The sequence below is a fragment of the Salarias fasciatus genome, chromosome 23 (genome assembly GCF_902148845.1).
Source record: "Salarias fasciatus chromosome 23, fSalaFa1.1, whole genome shotgun sequence".
Lineage (NCBI taxonomy): Eukaryota > Metazoa > Chordata > Actinopteri > Blenniiformes > Blenniidae > Salarias > Salarias fasciatus.
The window spans coordinates 14,003,874-14,029,675 of NC_043766.1; the positions used below are offsets into that span (position 1 = coordinate 14,003,874).

Below are 25,802 nucleotides of genomic sequence, written 5' to 3' on the forward strand. Positions count from 1 at the left end.
AACTGAGTTAACTGCTGGTTCAGTCAGCAGGAGTCCATTTGAGAGTAACTAATTAATCTAAACCACAGACCCACACATCCACAGAGAGAACTTGCAAACTTCACTGAAAGGCCCAGACCCAAGCCCATAACCTTGCTCATGTGCTGAGTGTGCTTAACACTACATTATTAACACTATTTATAAAACATTCGCATAATTTGCCGTTTAATCAAGAAAGGTTTTTTTAAAAAAAGTGTCTCATGTCCCCTCTCTTCACACCGTCCTTTTGAACCATTTTTCATTTTGAGGAGCTGACTGATTAAACTCAGGACAGCCGAGCAGAGGCCGCGGCTGCAGGCTGCTGCCGACACGTTTGACACAGATATCAGGAACAACACGGTCTGTGGAGGAATGAGGCAGATTATGAGAAGCAGGGATCTCATGATGCAGGTCCGTGTGTGATTCATGCTTGTTCCCCATCCTCAGAACTGGGGAAAGACGCTCGCGGGCAGCAAGGTGCTCATCTGACGCGCTGACGTCACCAAATCTTTGACAGCACTTCCTGGAGTGGTGTTTGTTGTGGGAAATAGCCACGGCGCTGCAGGACGGCGGATTTAGGCCACGGCGAACGGTAGCCGACACGGCACGCACCGCCACACCGTCTCGCACCTCCAAGTATGCGGTCGCGGCAGCTCTCCGGCGGCATCAGATAATTCAGGAGACGTGACGGCGGAGAGTGAGGGCAGGACGCGGAGATATTCCTGGAGCAGGAGCTGAGCCGCCACCGACAGCACGGAGCGGTCGCGATGTTGTAACTAAACCATGGACAGCAGAATAAAGTAAGACCTCTGAGTTTGGTGTCCCGCTCCCCGACCTCCCCCCTCCTCCCGCGTTCGTTTCGCCCAAAGTGTCGAGCTAAATGGCTAATAACAAGCGGTCTGGGTACCGCAGCGCTGGCCGGGAGCTGCGGCGTGGAGTGCGGGGGAATGTTTGGCGTAATTTGCGCCATCTCCAACTGTGGATTTATCCGCCGGGCCAGCTGGCTCCACGGCATTCGGGTCAGTCAGTTAGCGCGTCTACTAGCTGACCACCAATTAGCTGCTCCGCTAGCCGGGCAGGCGGGTGTAAATACGGGGGAAATGTGGAGTCAACGCCGAGCGAGCGCGTCCCCCGACCCACGCCGGTCCAGATAACGTTATTTGAACTTCTGCTCAGAACAAACCGGAGCACACTTCACCAGGTGTTGACCCTGCCTGCTACCGACAGGGTGACTCACGCCGCGGAGCCCTTCACAGACTGTCTGTGTAAAGGAATTTAACTGTGACACATTGGCTGTTTGTGTGCGAAATGCTAAAGGCACACTTGTTGCCTGTAATCGCCACGGTGTGCAACAACACCTGCACTTGTTTGCCCTCGCTAAACAATGTTCTCCTTCTTTTCAGGGAGAATCCAGAAAGAACTTTTGATCTAGTTTTACAAGTGGCATGTCCAGCGTCCGAAAATGAGGGTAGGTGATGTCCATGTTTTGTTTCCATTCCTTCTGGTCTGAGATCTGCTTTTATTTATATTTATAGCACACATGACTATGAAACTAGCTGTTTATTTGCAGTGGATTGTTAAACAACAACTAATAGTGGGTGTTTTTTAAGTTGTAAAAAAACAAAGCAATGGCTATTCCTGGTTAGTTAATCTGTCAATAAATGCTGATCAGTAAAATTATGTTCATACTTGACAAGAGGGAAATATTTGTGTTAAAGAGATATACAGAATTTGCTGGTTGCATGTATGTTGAGATGTTTGAGTTTTCAACACATAATTATAATAACATCTATGCTAATTAAATTATTATCATTTTTGCTTGGAATTTCAATCAATTGAACAGCAAACAAGTTAATAAGTGTAGGTTAGCAAGCGGTGCCTCAGTGCATTAGCATTTAACCTCTACTGGCAGAAGTCGTGATAAATGGTTATTCTTATGTCTTCATTTGTTTTTAAATAATGTTTTCTTTTATTGTATGGACAGAACAGCTGACTGTTGAAAGATGTGAATAAGCATTCCTCCTGTGCCCCTGGCATTAATGTTAATAAACATGTGCACAGACTTCTTCAACTGGAAGCAAGTGATTGAAGTTGAGCTTGTCAGAATTGTTGGCTCTTTTTAAGATTTATATGGAACTGCTCTACATTTTTTAGCCACTTGACACCTTTGGTTGATCAAAAGTTCACTATTATATTTTTCTTGTCACTGCAACCCCACAAAGATTGTTTCTGAAAGACCATGCTTGGGTCAGCAAGCTGCATTAACTGTTTGCAGTGGTCAAACATTCCAGCTCTTGTGGTGAATGCTAGCCTGGGAATTGACTGTGGCCAATTCTACCTTTCTGTGAATATGGGAAATAAAGTAATGCATATTTCACATCATTGTCCAGCATGGCTCTGAAGTCAAAAATCATCTAGAAACATTTTCACTGCATATTACACCAGCTGTCTTATTTTTCTCCTTCAGTGTTGACTTTAAGGAGGTGTTATTGGATGGTTCAGTTGTGCAGCTGCTGACCCGACCAGGGTGGAAGTTGTCCTTGGATGTAGTGCTCATATTAGATTTTAAACCAAACTCATAAACCACTGGATTTCACTGTAATAACTGACTTCCTCTGTCTGTGATCCGGGGTCAGACTCATATCCGGACCCCTGCTCCCTGGAACTGAGCTACGGAGCAACCTGTGCACACCTTGGATCAATGAGACGCAGTTCAGTCACTCTTACGAACAAAGCAGTTTCTCTGCACACGAGGTCTGATTCAATGTAGGAACATCCCTGCTGAGGAAGTTGCTATGATTTAGTTGTATGCTGTCTGCCAGGTGGGGCTCATGATTGTGGAGAATTGTTAGGTTTTTTTTTTTTTTAAGCAGTAGTTTCAGTTTTTTTGTAAGCTGTAGTTTCAGGCATTGATATGAGGAATAAATCACTTCTCTCTGACACTCATCTATTTCCCTTTCTTTGACTTGGCTTCAGCAGAAGTCGATAAAGAGACGAAATACTTTCTGTTAGAACGACAGCGGCATTTTATTATTTCATTCTAACTGAATAACTATTATATAATCAGAATGAAATGTATACATCTATAAGTCTATAAATATTAACGCGCCTTGGTTGTAGTTCTCGTTTGTCTTGAACTAAATGGGTTAAATTTATGAGTCACTTGCAGGCTTTGGCCACGCTGTGAAACTTCCACACTCACCACAAGCTAAAGCAGTTTTTTTCTACAGCCAAACATTAACTGCTTTGCCAAAAAGTGCCACTTCATATTCACACATTATCTTCCCACAGCTTCATAGAGGCAAACAAACAATGGTGCAACCATGATAGACTATAATTAAATTGTCATAGCAACATGATGTCGAACATTTCGAGAAGTGGTAGAAGGTTTCAGCCTGCTAATACTTCTCACATTTCCTCCTCAGTTCAGGGAATACAAGTTTATTTTTAGATCAGTTTGTGCTGTATTGCTGTTGTATACTCTCTCTACCAGTAGCTTTCTTCACTCTGAATGGCTTTTAAGCAACTGAAGAGTTGATGCCTCTGAGTGAATGGAACGCTTGGTGTGTGCATAGTATTTGCTGATGCTGCACCACTGTTTTGCCACTCACCACATCCGTGTACCACAGGTTTGAAACTTGATCCTAATAGGACAGCATGAAATGATGCCACCGTAGCGTAGAGGAGTGTAGTTTCCTGTGCGTATCTGACATGATCAAACTTACATGTTCAAAAAAACGTATCAAGATGAAAATAGCAGTGGTTCGTATAGATAACCAACATGCCTGTCCTTCAACTTCCTGTGTTAACTAGGTTTCACACCTACTGCATTCAAGGACTATGAGTGCAGATGACAACCACGTTTGCAGATAGGCCTGTAATAAGCCTATATTTTATTAAGCTATTTTAGATGACCTTTTCAAACCAGTGATTTCAAAATATCTTGCTCACTCTTTATGCTGTTAGTGTTTTTTGAGACCTTCATATGTCTTGATGTGAAACATTGTAATGAACTCGGTCTCAAAACTTACCTGTTATTCATCTAACAACCACTTAGCCTCTTGTTCCACTGCGGCCAACAGATGTCTGGCTAATGGACATCTGGGACTGGACTCTCTTTTATATGGATCGATTATAAGCAAGCTTTCATCTGGTAAAATTGCTGCCATGATATACAGGCAAATGCGTATAGCTGAGCCCCATTGCACAAAGCGGATGTTTTAAAAGATGTTTATAAATGTGTTGCCCAGCTATTTGAACTATACTGGATGCAACAGAATAGATGAATTGGAGTTAAATTCATGTTATCAGTTACAAATATTGCAAACAAGGCTTGCTTTATCTTTCTTTCTAATCTCTAATGTGAATGAAACAGCAGAGGATAGATTTTCACCCTGCAACTTAGTGGTCCAAGCACTTCTTTGCGTATATTATGAAGAGACTTTTTTTCTTGACTCAAGTAGGGCTGGACGATATGGAAAAAAGCTCTACCACAATAATTTTATTCATATCGGTCAATGTCAAATTATAAAACAAATCACTATTTTTATCAATTCTAGATGATCCCTGTTACTCTTTAGTGAGATTTTGAGGATGCGAGGTTGATTTATATTGAAATATGTATTATCTGTGAAAGTTAAGCATGATATGTAACACTGTAGAACTTTTAGATTTTTTTTTTTAAAAGTCTTTTCTTGTTTTTTCCGAGGTTCAGTGATTTTAATTTTTCAGCTTCTTGGGTGTCCACCTGTCTCGCTCTGTCCAGGACGTGCAGTGTTTTGGTCTGTTTTCCACCGTCCCCATCGTTGAGATCGTGTCCCACCTGGTGGCGTTCGAGTGGGGTCGAGCCATTCAGACCTGCTAGCTTAGCTGCCAGCTTAGCTTTGGGTTTTGAGCGATTCTTTCATGTTCAGGCATCGCTGGGCGAGCGTGTGGTCTCTGCTTGCAGCAGGGTGGAGGGTAGATTGAGGCTCTGTGGTTCCCAGATGGGTGGTTACTGCACTGCTGAGGTATACGGCTGCAGCAGAACAAACATGAACACGTGTTGTGACTCCCTGCTGCTGTGCTGTTTGCTAACTTGGCATGGGTCAGTTCCAGCCGCGTGATTGGTTCAGTGCGGAGCGGCTGATATTATCATTGTGTATTTGTATTGTCTGTCAAATCATGTACAAACGCAATGCATTAAAGGGCCTGTATCATGCTTTTTTAGCTAGTCCAAACCCTATTATTGGCATTAACATGGCAATAGTGTATTTTTGGCGCTAAGTAAAAGTCATTTTGTGTTAAATAAAAGATTTTCGGGGTCTAATTCTGAAACCGGGAAGAGAAAACGCTCTGGTTCACTGAAAATCCCGCCTCTCCCCCTGCGGACTTTGACTGACAGCGTATTTCAACCAATCGGAGCTTCAAAACAAATACGTCATGCGTTAGCATCTCTAAGGGTTAGCTTTAGCTCTTTAGCTTTAGCTTCTCTACACGCAAAGACACACGAAAACGTCTTTTCCTGTTAGAAACTCACCAAGCGCAGACCCTTCAGACTCCTGCTCTTGCTTGATTGTTGCTTTCAGACGATGGTTAAAGTTTATCTCCGTAATCGGAGATACAAAAAGCGGCAACGCTGATTGCCAAGGGCCTGCGGGAGGGGGGGGGTCTCCTCAGTGGAAAATGCGAATCAGCTGCATGCTGGTCAGAGGAGAGTGAGCGAGTTGTCTGCGCGGGGGTGGGGTGGGAGAAGAGTGGTGGGGAGGAGTTCAACTTTTGTGACGTACTTAGGTTTGAAGAGTTTCAAACGAGCTGTTTTCTACCCGAAGGGAGGGGCTGCTGTAAAGAGCAGCAGACTGAAAAAGATTACTCAGACATGCGTGGAAGAAGGGTAAAGTTAACACAGTTAACAGTTAACACAGTTAACAGTGTGTCAGCAAAAATGTGATGATAAATGAGAGCAGATATTAAATTGACAAATAATGTGATTGACAAATTTCTGAAGTTTTGCTCTGCATGAATTGTTAACCTGCAAACCTCTAAAATGCACTCAAATATGATTAATGTATCATAGGCAGACCTATACTCTGTTACAAAATGTTCTCTGAACCAGTAATAAAGGTATGGGATCACAGTATAAACTGTTATTGTTGACCTCAGGGACATGTAAGAGTTTGCTCTCAAACAAACTGACACGTCAATTTTATTATAATCAGTTTCCTGTGGTTGCTTCCTCCTCCCTGCCCTCACTGTTGCTGCACTGTGGGACTACTGCTTCTGTTTTGTATGTTTTGTCGTGATAATGCCAGTGTAGGGATATTTTGATTGAAATTATTTAAGTGCCTTAAAATGTTGCCTAAATATTGCCTTCATTAGTGATTTATTTGTAGACCGTGAATGAATGATGGCTGCTTTGCAACTAATAGACTAAAGATGGATATCAGTTCTGGCTATAGTCTTGCATATTTGCTTCTAAATGTTCAATAATATAATAATAAACAAATTTAAATTTAATTTAATTTTCATTATGTTTGACTTTTAATAAGGGGCTTGGTTGAAAACTGCTCTCCTCAGCAAAGCAAGATAGTCAGTGAATCTAATCCATTTTGTCACTCTTCAGTGAATAGTTCACCTGGCAGTGGGCCATCCTAAGATCAGTTCTTTGCTTATTTCTTTGTTGTGCAGTGTTCACTGAGCACAAATGGCCATGATGTCCAGCCAACACAGCCTTTCGTTCACTCTGATTGACATGTGCTCTGTTGCTATTCATAATGTGACCTTTCGTGGTGATGCATGTTTGAAAATTCAATCCCACTCACAGATGCGGCAATCAAGTTTTTGTCTTTATTTATTTTAAGGACAACACTACAGTTTTTTTTATGTGCTGAGCTAAAAGCAGGTCATTTGGAGGAATTGACTCTCCTGGGGTCTTCAGTGTGTTCATGTTGGACAAGATCCCAATTATCACCCCCAAGGGTTAGCCTGATTATTTGTTTTTTGGCGAACACTGAGAACAATGTAACATCAGCAGTAGAGGTTTTATAGTGCCTCACTAGTTCAATTAATGGTTATAAAATAATCTAATCAAGGTTGTGGCTGGGGATGTTGTTCAAAATTCATGGCTCAAACCCTCTCAATGTAAGACATAACAGAAAAAAAGGCCAAAGAACCATTCTGAACATATTTTGATTTAAATAGTTTGTTTAATTTTGCCAACGTGTAGTAAGCTAAACATAATAAAAGGTAAACAACACTCAGATTTAGTATACTCTTTCAACATATGAACTAAACTGCCCTTGACTTTTGAGGTAGCTTTCACATGAACAGTGAAGCATTAACATGAAAAGTAAATAAAAAAATCCTAAACAAAATATCAAATAATTCAAGTAATTCCTAAGGCTAGTGGGGAAAAATTAAAAACATAGACTGTGAAACTAAGGCAATTGTGCAAAATATTATTTAACACAGTCATTTTAACAGGATTAAGTAGTATTGGTATTGGGTTCCGACACCAGCGTAATTCACGGATCAGAAATTTCCAATCTCTCCCATGCAGAGATTTCCGATCCATGAGCCATGCCCGTGTTTTAATGTTGTCTGCTTTAATGTCTCCACAGACGACTCTCTGCTAGCTGTTCTGCTAGCTGGCTGCAAGATGTGGAATGGATTTACTGAATGGATTGAATTTCTTTAACCAATACACTTCTTTTCTCTAAATCCATTCTGTTCAGGAAATCCATTCCACATCTTGCAGCCAGCTTGCAGAGCAGTGGACATCACTGTGGCTACTGCTAGCTAACTTTTCATGACAACATGTCAGGTGTTTCGAAGTGTTTTATGCCCGAAACACCACAAAGCCAGACAGAAACGTGCAATGTTTGCAAAGCTGTTGCGCAGAGAGGCAGAAGCTCCGTCACGACCTTTAATACAGCGAATCTCATCAGATATTTGAAAAAGTACCACATTAAAAATGATTTTTATCCATCGAGAGGAAAGATGAAAGGAGCCAAAAGGAGTCATTTAGAGTAGAAGAGTAGTTATAGACGCTGACGTTCAGCTCAATCCAGGTCACCTTTAGTGCCAACTCCTACTGTACTTTATTTGCAATGTTTAGATGGGCATTGTTTTTTGATAGTGTGTGTGTGTGTGTGTGTGTGTGAGATGTCTACACTTATTACACTTTTGTTTTATATTAAAAACTTTGATTTGTTGCTGGTATATGAGCAAGAAATTACAGTATTCAGATGAAGCAGCCCTTTGTAGTTTATTTGGAGAGGAGTAGTGTTTGAGAAGTTTCCCCTTTGTGTGTGTGTCTTGTATTCAAAATATATTAACAGTCAGTTTGAAAGCCTTGATGGTGCATATTTATCATCAGTATGGGATTTTTCCTGTTAACAGTATTTCCTGTTTTTGTGGATTTCTTTTCTGACTTTAGATTTAAGTATACATAAACACTAAATAGCTTATTAATAACTACCGTACATCACATAATACAATATTCTATTACTGTTTAGGCCACTATAAAAATTAACATATGCTGAATAGGGATGGGTACAGAATTTGGTACTTTTTTAGATTCACGTAAAATGAAACGGTACCATGTTTTGGTAAATACATCCTTGTGACTGTGAGGGAATGGAAGAGTAGATGATTTTCCATGCCGGTTATGAACACAACATTGCACGCACAAGAGCGTAATAACGTCAGTCAGTAGCCGTGGGTTCAGTCAACAAAGCAGCATGATTGATAGAAAGCGCTCGAAAGTATGGCCCCACTTTTCAAAGTGTGATGTACATTACTCTCGGTGCAATACGTGTGACGCGAAGTCCAGTGGGAGTACTTCTAATCTTAGGAAGCACCTGGTTAAGCACAAGCTTTTTCTTAAACCTACACTAAGGAACTTTTCAACCTTAATAAAACATTTTAATATCTTTTGTGATGATACATCGACTTACAACTTGCTAACCCTAACCCTCTGTCACGGGCTGAGGGCGTCAGTATTGCTTTCACTTGGACTAAGCAGCCGTGAGGAGGGTGGTAGGAACCCTGCACACTAAAAAGCTCCAAATGTGCGGACTGCTTTACGGCGTGCGTCACATCATGATATAACATTGTTTAGCCACCATTAGATTCATTACCTCGTCGCTATCCATCCTTCACACAGCCACTGGAAACAAATGAAGGCGAGTTCAGTCTGACAGCATGCCCACCGGGAGCAGCAATTTACGACGTCACGCGCTAGTCCTCATGGGAACTGTAGTATTCCTTTGGGCAAAACACTACCGCTTTTGTCCACTGGCGCCGCCAGAATAAACGAAAACTGAAAGTTCCCTAGTCTTGCTTTAACAAACACACTAAAGAACATAAAAATGGTACTGTTGAGCACCGGTATTGGTGTATTATACCCATATATATGACGTTTGCAGGAGATAAAAAAAAAAGGAAAAAATGTGAAAGTCAGTGCAGTATTTAGCAAGTTATAATTGATTAAATGCGCTGACACTTCAGTTGCCTGTCAAGCAGATATACACTAAGCAGAGAAGGTGACCAGATCAAGATGGTGGCCCAGGGCTTGTCGGTGCCGGTCTACTTTTTATGTCTGTTTTCCGTGCTACACATCCCAGAACAGGCACGCATGCAATTCACTGTGATTGCTTGGTCAGGTGGACGTGAAACTTCTCATGCGTCTGCATGTCAGTATAGAACTGCAAAATATGGAATGTTCCCTTCACACAATTACAGTATATGATCTCTCTGCTTTGTCAGATCATGGACACTTTCTAATCCTTCACGATCTAATATCGCTGTATCGCACACTCCTAAATACATGCATAAAAATACAATATCTTCAAAATAAGTACAATTTCAACATCATGCCATTTTTAAACTTGATGTCCTGATGCAGAATACAGTAAAATGTCTTTTTCAATCCTGCGTCAGCTGAGGGCACTTTCACACCAGCCCTGTATAATCTGGACCTGAGATCACTTCAGGACTTTCTGGGAAAGTCGTCATCTTTTATGCATGTGTGAACGCTCCCCTGTACTCACATCTGGATCTTCTAGGAAAACTCTGGTTCCCCTGAAACTATTTGTCTTGGAGCGAACTTTCTATTTTTGGAGCGCACTTTCCAGCAGCAGTTGTGAGAAGAAGTGACGTGGAGCATAATGCATTTGGGTAACAGAATAAGCAATGACAACTATGCAAGCTAGGAGATACAGACACATAAAGAAAGAGTTGGAAAATGTCATGTGGGCAGACGTGGAGTGGTGAGGAAATGCTCACTGATAGATGGTCAGAAGAGTATATATTGCTGTTGTTTGTAGTTAGCAACCAGCCAGCTGTCGGGGCGGGACTTCCGGTTTTGGTCCAGATCAATCAAATGAGCTTGAGTTCTTCTTCTGCCTGTCTGGTCAGTGTTTGTTTTGGGTGACAGCGCCCCCAAACAAGCAGCTGTTGCAATTGCCATGATATTGTCCCTGCATTTTGTCCGCTCTCAAAACTGGAGCTTGAAAGCAAGCCAAACCAAATGAAGGTGTGAACCCCCCCACCCAAAATGAACAGTCTCTTCACTGGGGTAGGGATGTGTTTCATTTGTCTATTGAGGGAACATTTGTATAACAATATATATATCTAATTGCTTTGTTGCCCATATTCAAGAATGCTGTGTAGTCCATAAAATACATACTCAAGCCATATCATTACATTCTAAGACATGGAAGAATGTTGGGCATTCTGCTGAGTGTCAGTATTCCTCAGCAGAAGGAATCCTTGTAATACAACAGACAAACATGATAATAAGGCTTACAACTCCAGTGATGACAGTGTTTTTTCTGGACTGGGCCCCACGCTTCTAACTGTGGATATGCGTGTAGATGACACACTGGCCCCTTTTCCTCATGCAGGTCCACAGAGACCTGGCCTCCCTGTTCAGTCTGAGCTCAGTTCCGCTTAGCTCTGTTGGCTCAGTGCTCAGTGGATGCTCAGGCTGTGAGCGAGCGTTGCCTGAGAGCGTGACTGGCATGCTAGCTACTAGCGGCCCTGGCTACATAAAGCCATATTGATGTGCTTCCAAGATGCTGCCAAAGCTAGCAGATGACGCTAATGCTGCCAAGGCAGTAGGTGGGGACAGATGCTACCTGTCCTCGCCCGCTCCCTGCAGCCAGATTGTTCACACTAACAAAGCAATAAACTTAATAGATCGGCATATCAATTTTACAGCAACATTCATGATGCAATTAGGAGAATGATTTACTACGAAAAAGATTCAGTGATGGCAGCACAGTGAGCACTGATGCCTCATAGGACGGAGGTCTCACTTGGCTTTGAATCTTCTCTGTTTGGTTTGCTTTGCGTACACTTTTCTTCCTGCCCTCTTCCTCCCACAGTTCACACGTTCAGGTGAGATGAATTGTGAGCACTGAGTTGTCTGAATGACTGTGTGAATGAATGAATATCAATGCCTCTTCTAGCCTTACAATCAAATGGCTTTTGTTACAGTCGCTATAATAATCGGTACGGCATCTTTTACCCTTAGAGGATGGATGAAAGCACTTTTTGATTATGTGTTTCCCATGTCATGTTTCTGCTTGTCAGCCGAATACCTTTAAGCATGTGTCTTTTTCTTTCTTTTTTTTTTTTTTTTTAGAAGGGTGACAGATTTATTGTCAGCTTTTGTATCTTAACATAGAGCTTCTCACTAGTATTAAAACATGCTGTGGGAACTTTGACTGTTTGGATATATATGGCAAAGGTTTCAAATCTCATTCTTTAGATAAATGTAAAGAGAACCTAATAAGCAGAAGTGCAGAGCAGACATCCTGATCCTTTTATTCATATGGCTTAAAAGCTTTGCTTTGTCCAATTATGAAAAGTTACTTTCATTCTGCACCTTAAGAACATTTATGCTAAGACCCGAAGGTCTCATTGCGTTACCTACTGTTCGCTAGTTAGTTATCAATCCATATTCCCCTCTCCTGCAGTCCCCTCCAGCAGCACTCTGATGTTAACTTTTTCCCTTTGGCTTTCACCCTTTCCTTTTTCCACTCTTCATATTCGTAGAGCAAAACTCCCGTGTAGTAGAACTTTAGAAAAGGTTGAGCGTTGACATTCTGCAAAATGTCAGAATTGCTCCTTGACCCAAACGTCGCCTATTCTGAAGTCTGATTGGATACCAGCTGTGTGTTGAGTTTGCAGTGGACTCAAACTCGGACGGGAGGCCATTGGAGTACTAACAGATGCCATGGCAGCAAGGAGGGTGTTGATTGGCCATTAGAGAGGCCACACTCCTCCACTCGCGCTCCATAGAGGACCCCAGGGTCTCACACTTTGTTTATCGTGCAGCCTTTCTTCCATTCTCTTTTGTCTCAGTCCTGGTGCTTTATTAAATTGGCTTGAGAGAGGGGAAAAAAAAGAGTCACATACCATCCATTATCATTTATCTGTTACATCTGAGCAAAGTTGAGGAAATATCTTAACTTCTCCTCCCACTCACTGTCTAGAGGGAGTGACTTGAACATCAACTTCAACCCACAGTGTAAGTTCCGGCTGGAGGTCAGAAGATATTCAGGGTTTGATTAATGTGTCTGATTTTTTTTCTTTTCAACCCACCTGACATACTTGAAGCTGTTGGAATGCAGTGGATGCTTTGGCTAAATAGTCTCTGTTATCAATTGTAGAATAAAGTAAAAATCTTCTCATGTGGGTCTGACGGCCATACATTTGATTCAATACTACATGTGATCCCAGTTTTATGAAAGAATATCCTATTTACCGATACAAATTGGATCTGAACAAGCAACTTGTGCTTGACACTTACATAGTTGAAAATCACTTTTCCTCTCAGTTTTACTTTCACTCCAGTACTAACATCACACTGATTAGTGTTTCTTTATTTGGTTGGTCAGCTAGTTTAGCTACTCTGCTCAATGCCCTCAAGCCTCCATCTTTTGCTTCTGTGCGGACTCATTTGTAGCACCCCGTTTTCTGTCAATCGCCTTTTCAGTTCCTGTATAGAGTCCTGCTGCTGCCTGGGTCTCGTTCCAGCTCTTTCCCTATCGAGAGGAGATGGAGGCAAGAGTTGTCCTCACAGCTTCTGATTAGTGTCAAAATATGTGGTGAACATTTGAAATCCACCTTATGGTATCGCTCAAAATAATATGGATATCATTCTATTTCCTACTGAAAGATATCATTGTTGGCCGAAAAACATTCCACGGAATATCTCATAGACTAGATATAGAATTTCCTTTAGTTGAAGTACATCTTAAACCTCACTGCTTGAAAGCAAATGAGGTAATAATAGCTGTTGAAAAGCACTGTATTTGCCACCTGCATTTATCTGTAAGCTGTAATGACTACTGAATGTTCCATGAAAGTGGATTAAAGAGTATCATAGAAGGTCCGCCTTTCCTTCCTGTAGCCATCAGACTCTGTAACTCTTTAATTTTTCTTTAAACAATGTTTTGTTTTTACTGACATGCCATTCCTCCATGCATATATTGGAAGAAAACACGCTAACTCTACACAGAAAGGCCAGGTCAGCATTTCAACCCATGACCGTGTCTGTGAGGTGGGAGTGCTGGCCACTGCGCGGCCCTGCTTTCATATCAACGAAAAAAATTACAGCACCTTAATACTGGAATTGTATTCTCTGGAATGTGATAGTAAATAATTTTTCAGCATTTTGTGAAGAATTTTATTATTGAAAGCATATCCAGAAATGTTGAAGGGTACACAGTGGTGTAGTGGTCAGTAGTCTTGTATTGTAATGAGAATGTCCCCTGTTTGAGTGCAGTTTGAAGTTTTGGGCCTTTCTGTGTGCTGTTTGCATGTTCTTCCTATTTAGGTTTTTTTTTAGGGGCACTTTACTGTTTACACTAGTCAGGTATAAATGTGTTTTATAAAAAGTATTTTTTTCACCAAAGTGCTCTGCTGAGATTTATTTATCATTTTTTGTAGTGAAACTGGGGTAGATTGTTCTGTTCATGAGATGAAATTGATTAGCTGTTATTTTTGTGTTTACTCATTCTGTCCCAACTGCTGCTCTTCTGACTCATGCATGATTCACTCGCATCCCAGTGTTTCATCTGTTCATCTGATTACATTCTCATTTTTTTTTTTTTTTTTTAACATTTCCAATCCATCTCTTCCTTTTATTCAGAATGTTGTTATGACAGAAGCAGACAGGCCCTGCAGAGAGAATCGAAAGAGGAAACAGGGAGTTTTCAGGTGCTGCCATGTGACCTTGCTTCACTTTGGCAGCTATATAAGTACATAATCAAAGTCGCAAGTGGACTACTCAGTTGTTTCTTCAAAATAATGAATGTTAATGGTCAATGCATGGGGAAATGTGCCAAAATGATACAGGGCTGGGTGTGAAGGAATGGTGCAAAAAGAATATGCTGATGGCAGTAGTCTATAAACTGAGAGGTGAGATACTGTGGGGGTTGCTGGCTGAGCTCTCTCTCACTTACTGACGCAGCACTGAAACTCCAGGGGCAAACTGTCTTTGTGTGTGCCTGTGTGATGGCAGGTACATGCATAAGTGTATAGTGTGCAGGGTGCATATGTGCCTGTGTATACGTGTGTGCACAGCAGGTTGGATGTGTGAGGCTGTGCGCGAGATAGAGGCACAGAAACTGTGAGAGCTACAGAAAGCTCATCTGAATTCACTAATGCTGCCAGACTGGGAGAACATGGAAAGACTTCTAGGCACTGACACTTGCAGACTATTTTTAGATTTCCACTCTCCCTGGTTTAAAAAAAAAAAAAAAAAAGTGGGTAAAAGTAGAGACCTGATCAATAATTAAAAACGAGACAATTTTGATGAATGCAGGAGAGTTTCATCACATTATCCCAACTCACAGCAGTGTTGTTGGTGACTTGTTTTTTTTTTTTTTTTTTTTTTTTTTTTGGGCATGTGCGTCTATGTGCACATCTTTATTGGAAGACAGACAAATTTATTCCCTTGTGACCGCTTGGAAGCTTCGCTCCAAAAAGCGGTGGGAATTTTATGTGTCTATAAATAAAAACCACCAAGCAAAGGCTAGGATAATGTCCAGCTGAGTTTAGCTTCCAAAAAAACTGCTAGTTTTATCTCAACACCGAGCCCTTTTTCACATGAACCATGTCAAAATGCGACAATGGCCAGGCATGTATGGGGATAGCACAGCAGATGGCACAGGCATGTCCAACCAAACTTGCACAATTGCACACCCACAAACACAGAAAAACTAATTATTCTGAGTCAAAGAACAATGATTGGCTGGTTCTTATGCATGTAATACCAATGTGGCCTAGTTAAGCCCACAAATGAACGGGATTAGTAGAGCCAGTGCTTTAATGTAGCTTTGGTGATGTTAATCTGTCCTAGCCTGGCAAATTAGATCGTATTAAAAAAAAAAAAAAGAAAAAAAAATGATGGGCTCAAAATATGTTGTGTTGACTTTCATGTTGAACACATTTTGTGACGACAGGATTTTAACAGGATTTGGGGTCTGACTCAGATTTCACAAGAAGATCAATCATCCTTCTTCTCTTGTTGTATGCTGGGAATGATCATGAGGCTCGGTTACTAACTCCGACAGCCTTAAACAAGATGATACTTTCTCAACCTGTTGACGTTTTTCATGCAAATTGCAGTTGATCCCATAAACATACAGGACTGCCCGGTGGTGGTCATACGGCCATCATAATCAAACTGCATCAACGGCCAATGACATGACATAAAATCACTGTATTTTATGGATTGGACAGTATTCAGTAATTGCACAGAAAAAGCGGAGGAGCGGGTTGCATCCTGGCGTCACTGCTGCTGCTGCCAGACATACTGACGGAAAATTACCTAAAAGATGAATGATGTAAAAGACAGAAATGTGTTTTCCCCGGCAATTAAGGGAATCACTGTAGTTATTGACATGATATGAGTACTGGTATCTTGACATATAGACTGTTGTCCCTAAGACCTTAATTTTGGGGCCAAGGCCGAATTCAAGTCAAGCAGAACTACGAGTACAAGCCGACTGCCTGTGCTGTCATTTCAGCTTCTGTCCTCACTATTTACATGTCAACAGCTATAGCCTCAGGCTACTTCTCTTCACTCACTGATTCCTGTGTTGCCTAACACCACACAATTACTGTGAACATGATGGCGTTTACATGCGTGTAGTAGCCTTACCGGCCCTTAATTTGGGTTCTGGCCTATTTTTTCAGGACAGAAAATATAGGTCAGTCTTGATGCCTTTGTGAATGTCTGAGACCATTTATCATTGCAAATCAAGCAATTCATTCACATTGTCTTTGTTTTCACATAACCACTCATTTGTTCTTTCACTCTGCAGTACCTCATTCCACACTGCATGGTTTTCGATTTTGTTTCCTTTTTTTTTGTCATTAAAAGTGAAATATTCCGCATAGTGAGATATATTAAAGGTTATTTGAAGACAAGAAAAATTGGCAGATTAATTCAAACTTGTGGTTGTGGTCAGTTAAAATAGATACGCGTTTTCCAGATGGTCTTAGGATTATAAGGAATTTATTTATTTAATTTTTTGGGTGTCACTTGCTAATGAGAGATGTGTGGGTGAATTGTGGTTCATACAATTCTGCACAAGTAGCCGTGTTTTGATCACATTGTTTTGTGCTTTGAATGTCGGAGTAACCAGATTTGTTGATTAATTCTCAACTTAAAACAATATAATGATCACATGGGATAACCGATTACTTTTTAACGAGTACTCAGATTGGAAAATGATTTCTGTTGAATTGTTGTTTGTGCAGATGTTTGCTTAATTTTCTTCAACTTTCAAACTATTGCAATTGAAGCAGGTCCTGTTACTGACTTACATGATTCCTTTGAAATGTCATCCTCAGTGTCCCAGGTGATATCTTGTTGGCTTAGCTCAATTTTAAAAGAATCTGTTGAATATTTATCAAAGGGAATTGATCATGCTTTGTCATGTTTGCTTGATTTATTCGTAAACATCAGTAATGTGACATGGATATTTCCTAAATTGTGTACATGTTGCTATGTTCAAAGTGTAATCTTGTTGACTATGTAGTGTAAACACAAAAGCAGCTTGAAAGTTTCCAATCATTGATGCTGTCAGAAAGCAAAGTTATTTATCTGCTTCTTTGCCTGAAGTAAACATTTTTGCCAATGTGATTCAATGTTCTGATTCTCAATAACTATAGAGGTCTACATTTTATAGAAATTAATTAGATTCTGTCTGTGTCTTTTTTCTGTAGGTACGTGATTCATTGTTGGTTTGAACAGATTAAGATATATTGTCATCCCTGTGGAAAGCCTGGCTGGCTGGCTGACTCGAGTGTCTGAGAGCCTGACTGAGAGCTGTCTGTCTGTCAGCCTTTGCATATGAACTTCAAATCACAGCTCAGCAGCGCCGAGCATGTAGCCGCCAAAGGCAAGGCTTTACACTGTCATCGGCACCACGCAGCTGCCTCTGGGTGCTGTGCCATGTGATATTAACCGAGATCGATCCCCTCCACACCTCAAGGAGCTGCTGTGCTGCACACGGCGTTTTCTCTGATGTTGTAACTATCACCTCAGAGGCTAGAAAAGAAACTCGCCCTTTTGCATCTGTAAGTGACTGTGAGTGACCTTATCACCAGCTTCCCCAAACTTTCTAATTTATCTATCCAGAAGCATAATTTTGGCAGACTACAGTGCAATTCATGCCGCATAACACTGCACAACAAAAACTCTTAGTTGTAGCACTTCAGCAAAAAAAAAAAAAAAAAAAAAAAATTTAATTTGGAAAATCAATGCAGTCATGAAAGTAGCCGAATAAATGAATGAATGAATGAATAAATGAAAGAATACAACATTATTCGTATAACTGTTACAAACTCGGGTAAAGGAAGTACATTCTAAGGAAGTAGCTTTCAAAAAAAAAAACTAACAGTATTTATCAATAAAGGTAACTTTGTTAATCACGTGACTGATAGATTGTGTGTTTTTTTTTTTCTTTTCTGGCTTTAATTTGATTTAAAAAACTGACCAAAATTCAAACATATTGAAATGATGCAAGTGAGATTAGAAAGAAAACCCCTTAAACCATCTTAATCAATGTTGCATGCAATACTTATAATTTTGTTAGATTTTATGATGAAGTGGTGTACAACTACGCAAAGCGTAGTTTCACACATCAATGGATAAATCTGCTTATCATTTGGAAACTAAAAACCGTTGTTTTTTCCTTTAGTGTTGTGTTCAAGGACATTATCATTGTCGGTAGGCAATGTTACATACGGGATCAAATGGTTTTTGCCTTGCATGACATGACTGGACCAACAGTTTTTATAGGTTGCACCTCCTTTCCTTCATGACTGCATACTCTCGTTTTTATGCATATTAGCTTTGATAATAGAGTTAATAATTCACAGTGCTTTTATAGATGTTGGTTTTCATGAAAACAGATGGTTATACCATATGGAAAGAAATGTGTGAATATCTATCAGGCTTTCAGCCAAGCAGCCAGTAGCCAGAGACAAAATCATCACTGTTAACCTGTGCTGCTGTTAAAACTCTGCAAATGATTTCCACATTGCATGTGTTTGGAAGAACAAAAAAAAAAAAAAAAAAAGAAAATCTGGGTCATATTGTGAATTTCAGGTTATACCTCAGATTTTAGGGCACATTACTATCTTAACGTGAGCACTTGTTTTATTATTTTTCAGCAGCTGAACGTAACGTGAGGAGAAAGTTAGAGAGGAGTCTGTCTTGGGAGATGGTTTGTTGTTATTTATTTTTTTTTTCCTTAGCTTTAGGAGGCTAGCGCACTCCACTCAACAAACATGCTGCGCGTGTGTTGTGTTGAAAATGCAGCCAAGCGAAGCCAGTGTTTGACATAATGTTGGACCAGTATGGAATCTGACTGGGAATATCAACACTGATATGTGGTGATACACAAAGGCTGTCACAAAGGTTGCATCCATATGCTGTACCACTCATTCGTGAAGCTGTGAAATTGGGTTGCATCCCAACTAGCCTGGAGACAGTATCGCTTTCACTTCTCTCTTTCTGTGTCTCGCTTCTCTCTCTCTCTCTCTCTCTCTCTCGCTCTCTCTCTCTCTCTCTCTCTCAACTTCTCAGCTCTTCCCACTGAAGCATTTTTCACACATAGCTGAAAAGACGAACAATTAATGTGGCATTAATAGGGTCACATCATCTCCATACAGCTCTCTCTTTCTTCTCATTCCAGCTGAGACTGTTGTTTATCTTCTTCAGATGTAGTTGTAGAAATGGCTCAGAAATCCCCCAGGCCAACATCTCTCACATGTGAAGCCTGCCAGTTGGGTTTTTTGGCTGGTGATTCAGGCTCTACCTTAGAGGTTGTTTTCTTTTTGTTTATTCAAATTTTCAAGCATTAGATTTAAATGTTATCATACTTTTGCAGATCAGGTCCTATTTTTACACCAAATCTAGATCAACATTATGACGCATTCGATAGTGTTTGAATAAAGAAATAATGCAGGCCTGGAATTGACATTGTTCTCCACTAAAGTGTGTATTTTGTTAATGTAATGCAGGTAGTTTTATGACTGAAGGGCTTTCCCCGTTTTCCTCAGTTCACAGTCCTCATTTGTAACAACACGGTGTGACCAATCAGTTTCAGTAAACTTAAGGACCATATCATGGTTTAAGAAGTTTTTCTTTTCTCAAACGCTCTACTCCCCAAATCAGCATGAAATGTAATACCATTTGCTGTGTGCAGAGTGAGACTTGATGGGCAAAAGGAGAAAAAATGTTTTAAATGGCTGTGAGTGGGTTTTTCGTCCTGCTGGCCTTTGAAAGATGCCAGTTAATCTGCTTACCCCTTTAATTGTGAGTGGAAGGGTTGGGCCTCCTTCCAGCCAGAATAGGACTACTGATCCAGAAGTAAAACGATGACCACTGCAGTTATTCCTTCCTTTAGGTTGTGCTACCCCCGTACTGGTTTTCTTTAGCCATCCCCTCTTCTCCTCCTCCTCCTCCTCTACCATACCCTCCCTCAGAGGGAAAAAAAGCTCCTTGTTCTGACAATAGACATTTTTTGCCATATGTTGGCTTGACATCTTCATCAGGTTCACAGCAGGTTACCTTAGTTAACTTTCACTCCACTGCCTGATGGGATTTTCTCCCCATTTCTCCAGTCGGCCCGGGCTCAAAGTCTAGACGGCCTCCAAGGCAGGGTCCTTCCAGGCCTGTGTGTCCACAATAGTCGTATTGTGGACGCTTAGTAGCAGTAGCTTCCTCCAGTTACAGCGAACAGGCTAGCACTAAAACAATGCTTTTGTCCAGGGGCATACGAGGGAGGCCTAATCCACTACATACTGTGAAATAAACCTCTCTTCGAGATGAGAGTGAGCGAGAGAAACGGAGTGAATGAAATCATTGCCAAATAGGTTAGAGTGCAGCAGTTTAACCCCTGGCCAAGAAAGAGGGAGGAGAAGAGGTAAAGGGAGTGGGAGAAAGGAGGAACAAGGAGAGGCAGGCGCTACATCCCTTCATCTCTGGAGCACGGATAGAGGAGAGGGGCTGCCGGTGGCCCTCACAGCCTCTCTTCTCAGCAGAGAAGCTGCTGTTCACCATATGGGATTTGGCCTCTCTTAACAAACAGGCCTCCTATTCACCCACAACACACATTCACTCGTTCATGGACTAGGGTGAAAAAAGTGCATTTTTTATGCCTTTAGAACATTGGATGGCCATGAGGGCTCGAAGTCTGTGTTTGATTCACATAGTATAGAGAATTATAAACGAGAGGCTTTCATCTAAATGTGTATTCACACTGGATTTAGGGTTAGGTCTTTTTGTGTTTTACTGAAGTCTCTCGCAGTTTTAAAGCCAGAACCATGCATTCAAGCCACCGGTATTGAGCTGCCGAAGTGAACCTATAGAAACGCTGTGCCCCTGCAACTGTGGGCGTATTTCATGTTCATCATATGCTGTTTTCAGTTATTTTCTAAAAGGCTATTTTTATCAATTCTTATGCCATTCAAAATAGTTGGGTTTTACTTTTTTAGTTTGGTGACAAAATGACTTAAAGTTGAATAAGTCTCTGTACAGCACTGGACAGTGTGAGGTTTGACACATCAGTGCTATGTGCCAACTTTTTCTTCCAGCCAGCAGCATTAGGAATGACATCTTCTGCCAACAGCTTCTTTTTAGCCTACTTGAAAATCCCAAGAAGCGAGGATTTATGCCAAGATGAACATGCCAGTATTTTTCATTTTTAGCCTACTTGGATGTGCCAAAAGGCATAGATTTGTGGAAGAAAATTAAAGAGATAAGACAGTAGGCTTATTTCTTGTTTCTCACTTGTCTTACTCCATATATACTGTATGATACTATGATATTCTCTTTAATCTCTCTGTGTTTGATGGTCTACCTGAGTAGGTCGGAGAGGAGTAATATCGGTGGAGTGATGCTGAGGTTTACGTCCCGCTCTTCGGCAGTCCGTCCCTTGTTTCCCTCACCCCATCCTTCCTTTTCCCACTCTCTTCCTATTGCCCAGCTCTCAGTTCCCAGGACCTCTCATCCATTAACCCTCCTCACCTCAGCTCTCAAAAATAGGTGCTTCAAAAATAGCCAGCACATTGATTTACTGATTTGCCCAAAGCCCCCCCTCCTCCCCCAAACACCAGGATTGGTGTCACGGCCCAGGGGCTGCCTCTGTGGTGCCCCCGTTGTGACTGTGGGAGGTCAGCCACGCTTGAAGCCCTCAGGGATCAATGGACAAGCTACTGTATTGTAAATAGCGACTCCAGAGTCTGCGTTCTATCTGTGAACATGAGTCCGCTCATTCAGCACGGTACACATTTGCAAACCGGCACACATGTACAAAACAGCGGCCGGTGTTCACTTCAAAAGCTCGTTGTCACATTTGTCCACATCCATTTTCTCAGGTGCGAATGGAGGAATGATATTCTCGATAGGTGATTTCAATTCAATTCTCACCCACTGGATCTGTTTATGCTCCACAAAGGTGAAATATGCCATAGGTTGTTTGTTTTCACCTTGTCACTGTAGCTGCCTCTGGTGCCACATAAAATGGACTGTTTTTATACTACCTGAAGCAGGTCTTTATAGATTTTAGTTAACTTACAGGAGATGCAATTGCAGGTGTCGAACATGTCAATGTATTACACAACCAGGCCCAACAAATGTACCGCAGGACACTGACTGGTCCGTTGGATTTATAGATCCAGCAGAAATAACGTGATTCTCATTTGAATTATGTGTATTTCTGCAGCTTACAGACTTACCGGGATGTAGGTGTGGAATCGTCATAAACATTCTGTGCGAACCTTCATTTCGTAGGCATTCGCCGTTGTCCTCCAGAACCCCTGTGTCTCCAATTTTGTCGTTTTTCATTGCAACCGACAGCAGCTATTGTCTGCTGCATGCTGAAAATGTTTCATGACCTTGCGAGCAAGCCAAAACATTTATCCAAAGCATGTGTAAAGTCCTCTGTCTCTGTTTTTGTAAATGGCGTACCCCAAAAAGTTTAAATCCTCAAAGACCTACCATCAGAATGCATACAGATGTATTTACCGTGGACCTGGTTTCTTTGCAAATTGAGCTATGTGAAAAATTTTATGACATTTAAACGGAGAAAATAATGAGCGCGTCATTTGCACCTCAAATATTTTAAAGGGGTGGAAAAGAAAATGGATTAGTGCCAGCTTTGTCTGCCTGATTCACACTTGACTTTGGTTTTGCAATTTGCAGATTGAAATACATACTGCTCATATTGTGTGTGCGTGTGTGCGTGTGTGCGTGTGTGCGTGTGTGCGTGTGTGCGTGTGTGTGTGTGTGTGTGTGTGCGCTTTTTGAAGGAGGGGCGGGTGGATTAACCAGTGCGGGATCTGTCATAGTGACATTTGTGTCCCCTGGTGGAGCAGCAGGAGTGCTCTTCACCTCTGTAACCTTCAACTTTCAGCCTTAACCCCCTTCAGGCCCCCTCTTGTGTCCACCACACGCCCAGCACGTAGAAAGGGAGGGGTATGCGAACGCAAGAAAGTGAGAAAAATGGAGGGGGGGGGGGCTGCGGTAAAAGGGATATAAAGCTGCAGGCGAGTTCAGGAAAAAAAAAAAAAAAACAGGAAAAAAAAACAAATGGACTGTCAGAGGAAAATTGAAGGAAGCATGTGAGAGTGAGAAAGAAGACGGACCAAAAAGGAGAAACAAATGGAAAATAATCCATTTATTTTTAATTTATCAAGGAAAAAGATAGTACATTACTCAAAATCTTCTTCAATAAAAATGTAAAAGAGAATATTAAGAATTGGTACCTGCTGGGAATTAAGGAGGGGATGTTAAGGTACAAAGCAGAAAGAGAACTTAAGCAATATATAAGTGCCTTTTTGTATGTATTAAGAAGTTTGCATCTGTCCATTGCTGCAGAGGAAAGGCCAATGTGTGTTGTTGTCTTTTGTGCAGCCTCTTTGTGATGCTGCACCAAACTTCACAGCTTTATTCAGAAGCATAAAGTGTTCTGCTCGAGCCAATGGGTTTGAGAAAAACAATTCTTGCAAGTATTCTGATTGAACAACAACTTCTTGTTGAAATATAATTTGATTAAAATATAAAACCAAAGAGTAAGCTTAATGCCCAAGTCTTTGATGATTAATTGTTATTTTTAACATAATCTAGTCAGCTGTCATTTAGCATCTATTGTAATCACGGATTAATGGTATAATGGGAAAAAGGGAAGTTCTACTTTTACTCGTATTGTCTTCATTGCCTTTTCGTGGTCTTAATTGCCAGCCGCTAACTAAATGATCACCACCTTAATGTAGCCAGTTTGATTTAAGCCTCTAATGGTGTTGAAGTGACCTCGATCCATCCTGAGTTTGCTTATAAGCTGCAAGGTCTCAACGAAGTTGTGTCGCCGTGAGTACTCCCAACATTTAGACGTAAACATCGCTGAGTTTAGATTCTCAAGTACATAAAAAAAAGTTCAAAAACAGGGTTGCTTCAAATTCATTTTCTAGTCAGTAGGAATAGTTTCTGTTACAGCTTAAAGAGTTAGAGGAAAAAAAGATGATCCAATATTTTGTTGAATAAATATGCGTTAATTGACAGATTGAAGAGAAATTTTTTTTTTTTTAAATTGTCCTTGTGTCTGTTCATAATAAGCTTTAATTTAGATTTCACTTATTCGCTCAATTTGTTATGAAAGTGTTGGTATAGGCATTAACAGGTCTTCCACCAATGGATTTTGGTGTTGAGGAATGTTTCTACAAGAAATGGTTCAATAATGGACACATACATTAGTAACACAGAAACTACTCATAGATGTTCATTGTAAAAGTCATTGTCATGGGGGAGAGTTCTCTGAATTTTTGGATTGTGGTCTCAAACCTGTTGCCAACATGGTCAGCTACCATTCATATTATTGAGTTCTTTACTCTTTTGCTGTTTTCATACCTGTACAGACTTGTATGGTCACTGTGGAAATTAGGAAACGGGATTTTGCTATGTGACGCTCTAAGTCTGGCCACAAAAAGCCCCCACTGCTTTGCTCTCCTCTTTCTCCACCATTTTCGTACTCCGCCCTTCTGTCTCAGTCCTGTATCATTCAACAGCAGCCGTTCCCATCCTCTCACCCAGTAAATAAGCATAAAATAGCTCCAACAGTAACAGATCTTGAGGGGTGGGAGTTGGGTGGGGAGGGGTGGGGGTCAGAAATGGACTGTAGAGCTTTGAGATTTGCAGCTTTTTTTTCTTTTTTCCTGTGCCGCTCTTTTCAGGCCCATGAAATTATCCAACAGGATTATGTCAGGCATCATTGATTCTGCTTCGTCCTGTCATCCATGGGTCCACTGTGTGCCTCTCTCACATAGAGAATTTAGCATGTTAGCCATAAAGCTACTTTTCTTGATGCTTGTTGACTTGGTTCCGACATACCAACCTTGTTACCTTAAAAAATTCTTAAACTTTAAATTGGGGGCTTTGATCTGTCTTTTAATTTACATTGTTTCAATTGAACTGGTGGTTTAACTATTCATAGATGATGATAATATTTTTTTTTGTCAATTCCATGTGTTTAGACATAGCTGGGGGTGTGGGCACGAGCCTGCCGGGGTTTTCTTGTGTCCATGGCGGTGAACTTGGCATGCGAGAGCTAGTCTCTTCAAACCCTTGCCGTTCTTGCCAGGGTCACAGGGTGACCTTGGAGCTGTGGAAGCCATGTTTACCAGAGACCCCTGTGTTCAGACTATGGCTGGGTGACTGCTTCTTTTCAACCACATGGCATGAGTCTGAGAGCAGCAAGGCCCTGGATCTGGTCTTAAAGCTTGTTCCAAGAGAAATGTGCCTAGTGACAACAAGAGAAAGCAGGCTAAGCTGTATTTATAAACACCATTAATTATCATTTTGGGCTCCTACTTGGAATTTGTCAATATTTAGCCCATATCCTTTGTAAACATTAATCTCCACTGTTATTCCAAAGTATGCTTACCTACAGTATGATGTGCTTGTCATGGATAAGAAAAGGGAAAACATCAAATTGTCTCATTAGGTTGTCATTTTATTCTGTCCAACCAGTATCCAAACTTAACCCAAAATCCCATCCTTCATATTTCATATTTTGCATAATTTTGTAACCATTTATGTGCTCTCTTTTTATGACTGATTAAAACAATACAACTTATATTCCCAAGAAGTTGACAGGATTCACAGTTCTATTAGTTTATTCTCAAAATGACGACATCTTATTAAATGATGAAAATATGAGTTTACTGTTTTGTTAAGAAGTTGTCTTCATTTTTAATTTGATGGCAGCGACACATCG

General features: G+C 41.0%; 1 protein-coding gene across 3 annotated transcripts in view; it reads left to right on the plus strand.

Moving 5' to 3' along the window:
* Window positions 1-572: 572 nt before the first annotated feature.
* The window catches only part of dennd1b (DENN/MADD domain containing 1B), a 114,966-nt gene continuing 89,736 nt past the window's right edge, over window positions 573-25,802 (plus strand). For 2 of the 3 annotated variants that reach the window (XM_030083691.1, XM_030083692.1), the window contains exons 1-2: window positions 573-818; window positions 1,422-1,486. In XM_030083691.1, the coding sequence (XP_029939551.1) occupies window positions 802-818; window positions 1,422-1,486 (82 nt within the window). In that variant the 5' untranslated portion in view covers window positions 573-801. The remainder of the gene's footprint in view (window positions 819-1,421; window positions 1,487-25,802) is intronic. The other variant, XM_030083693.1, reaches the window with a different exon arrangement.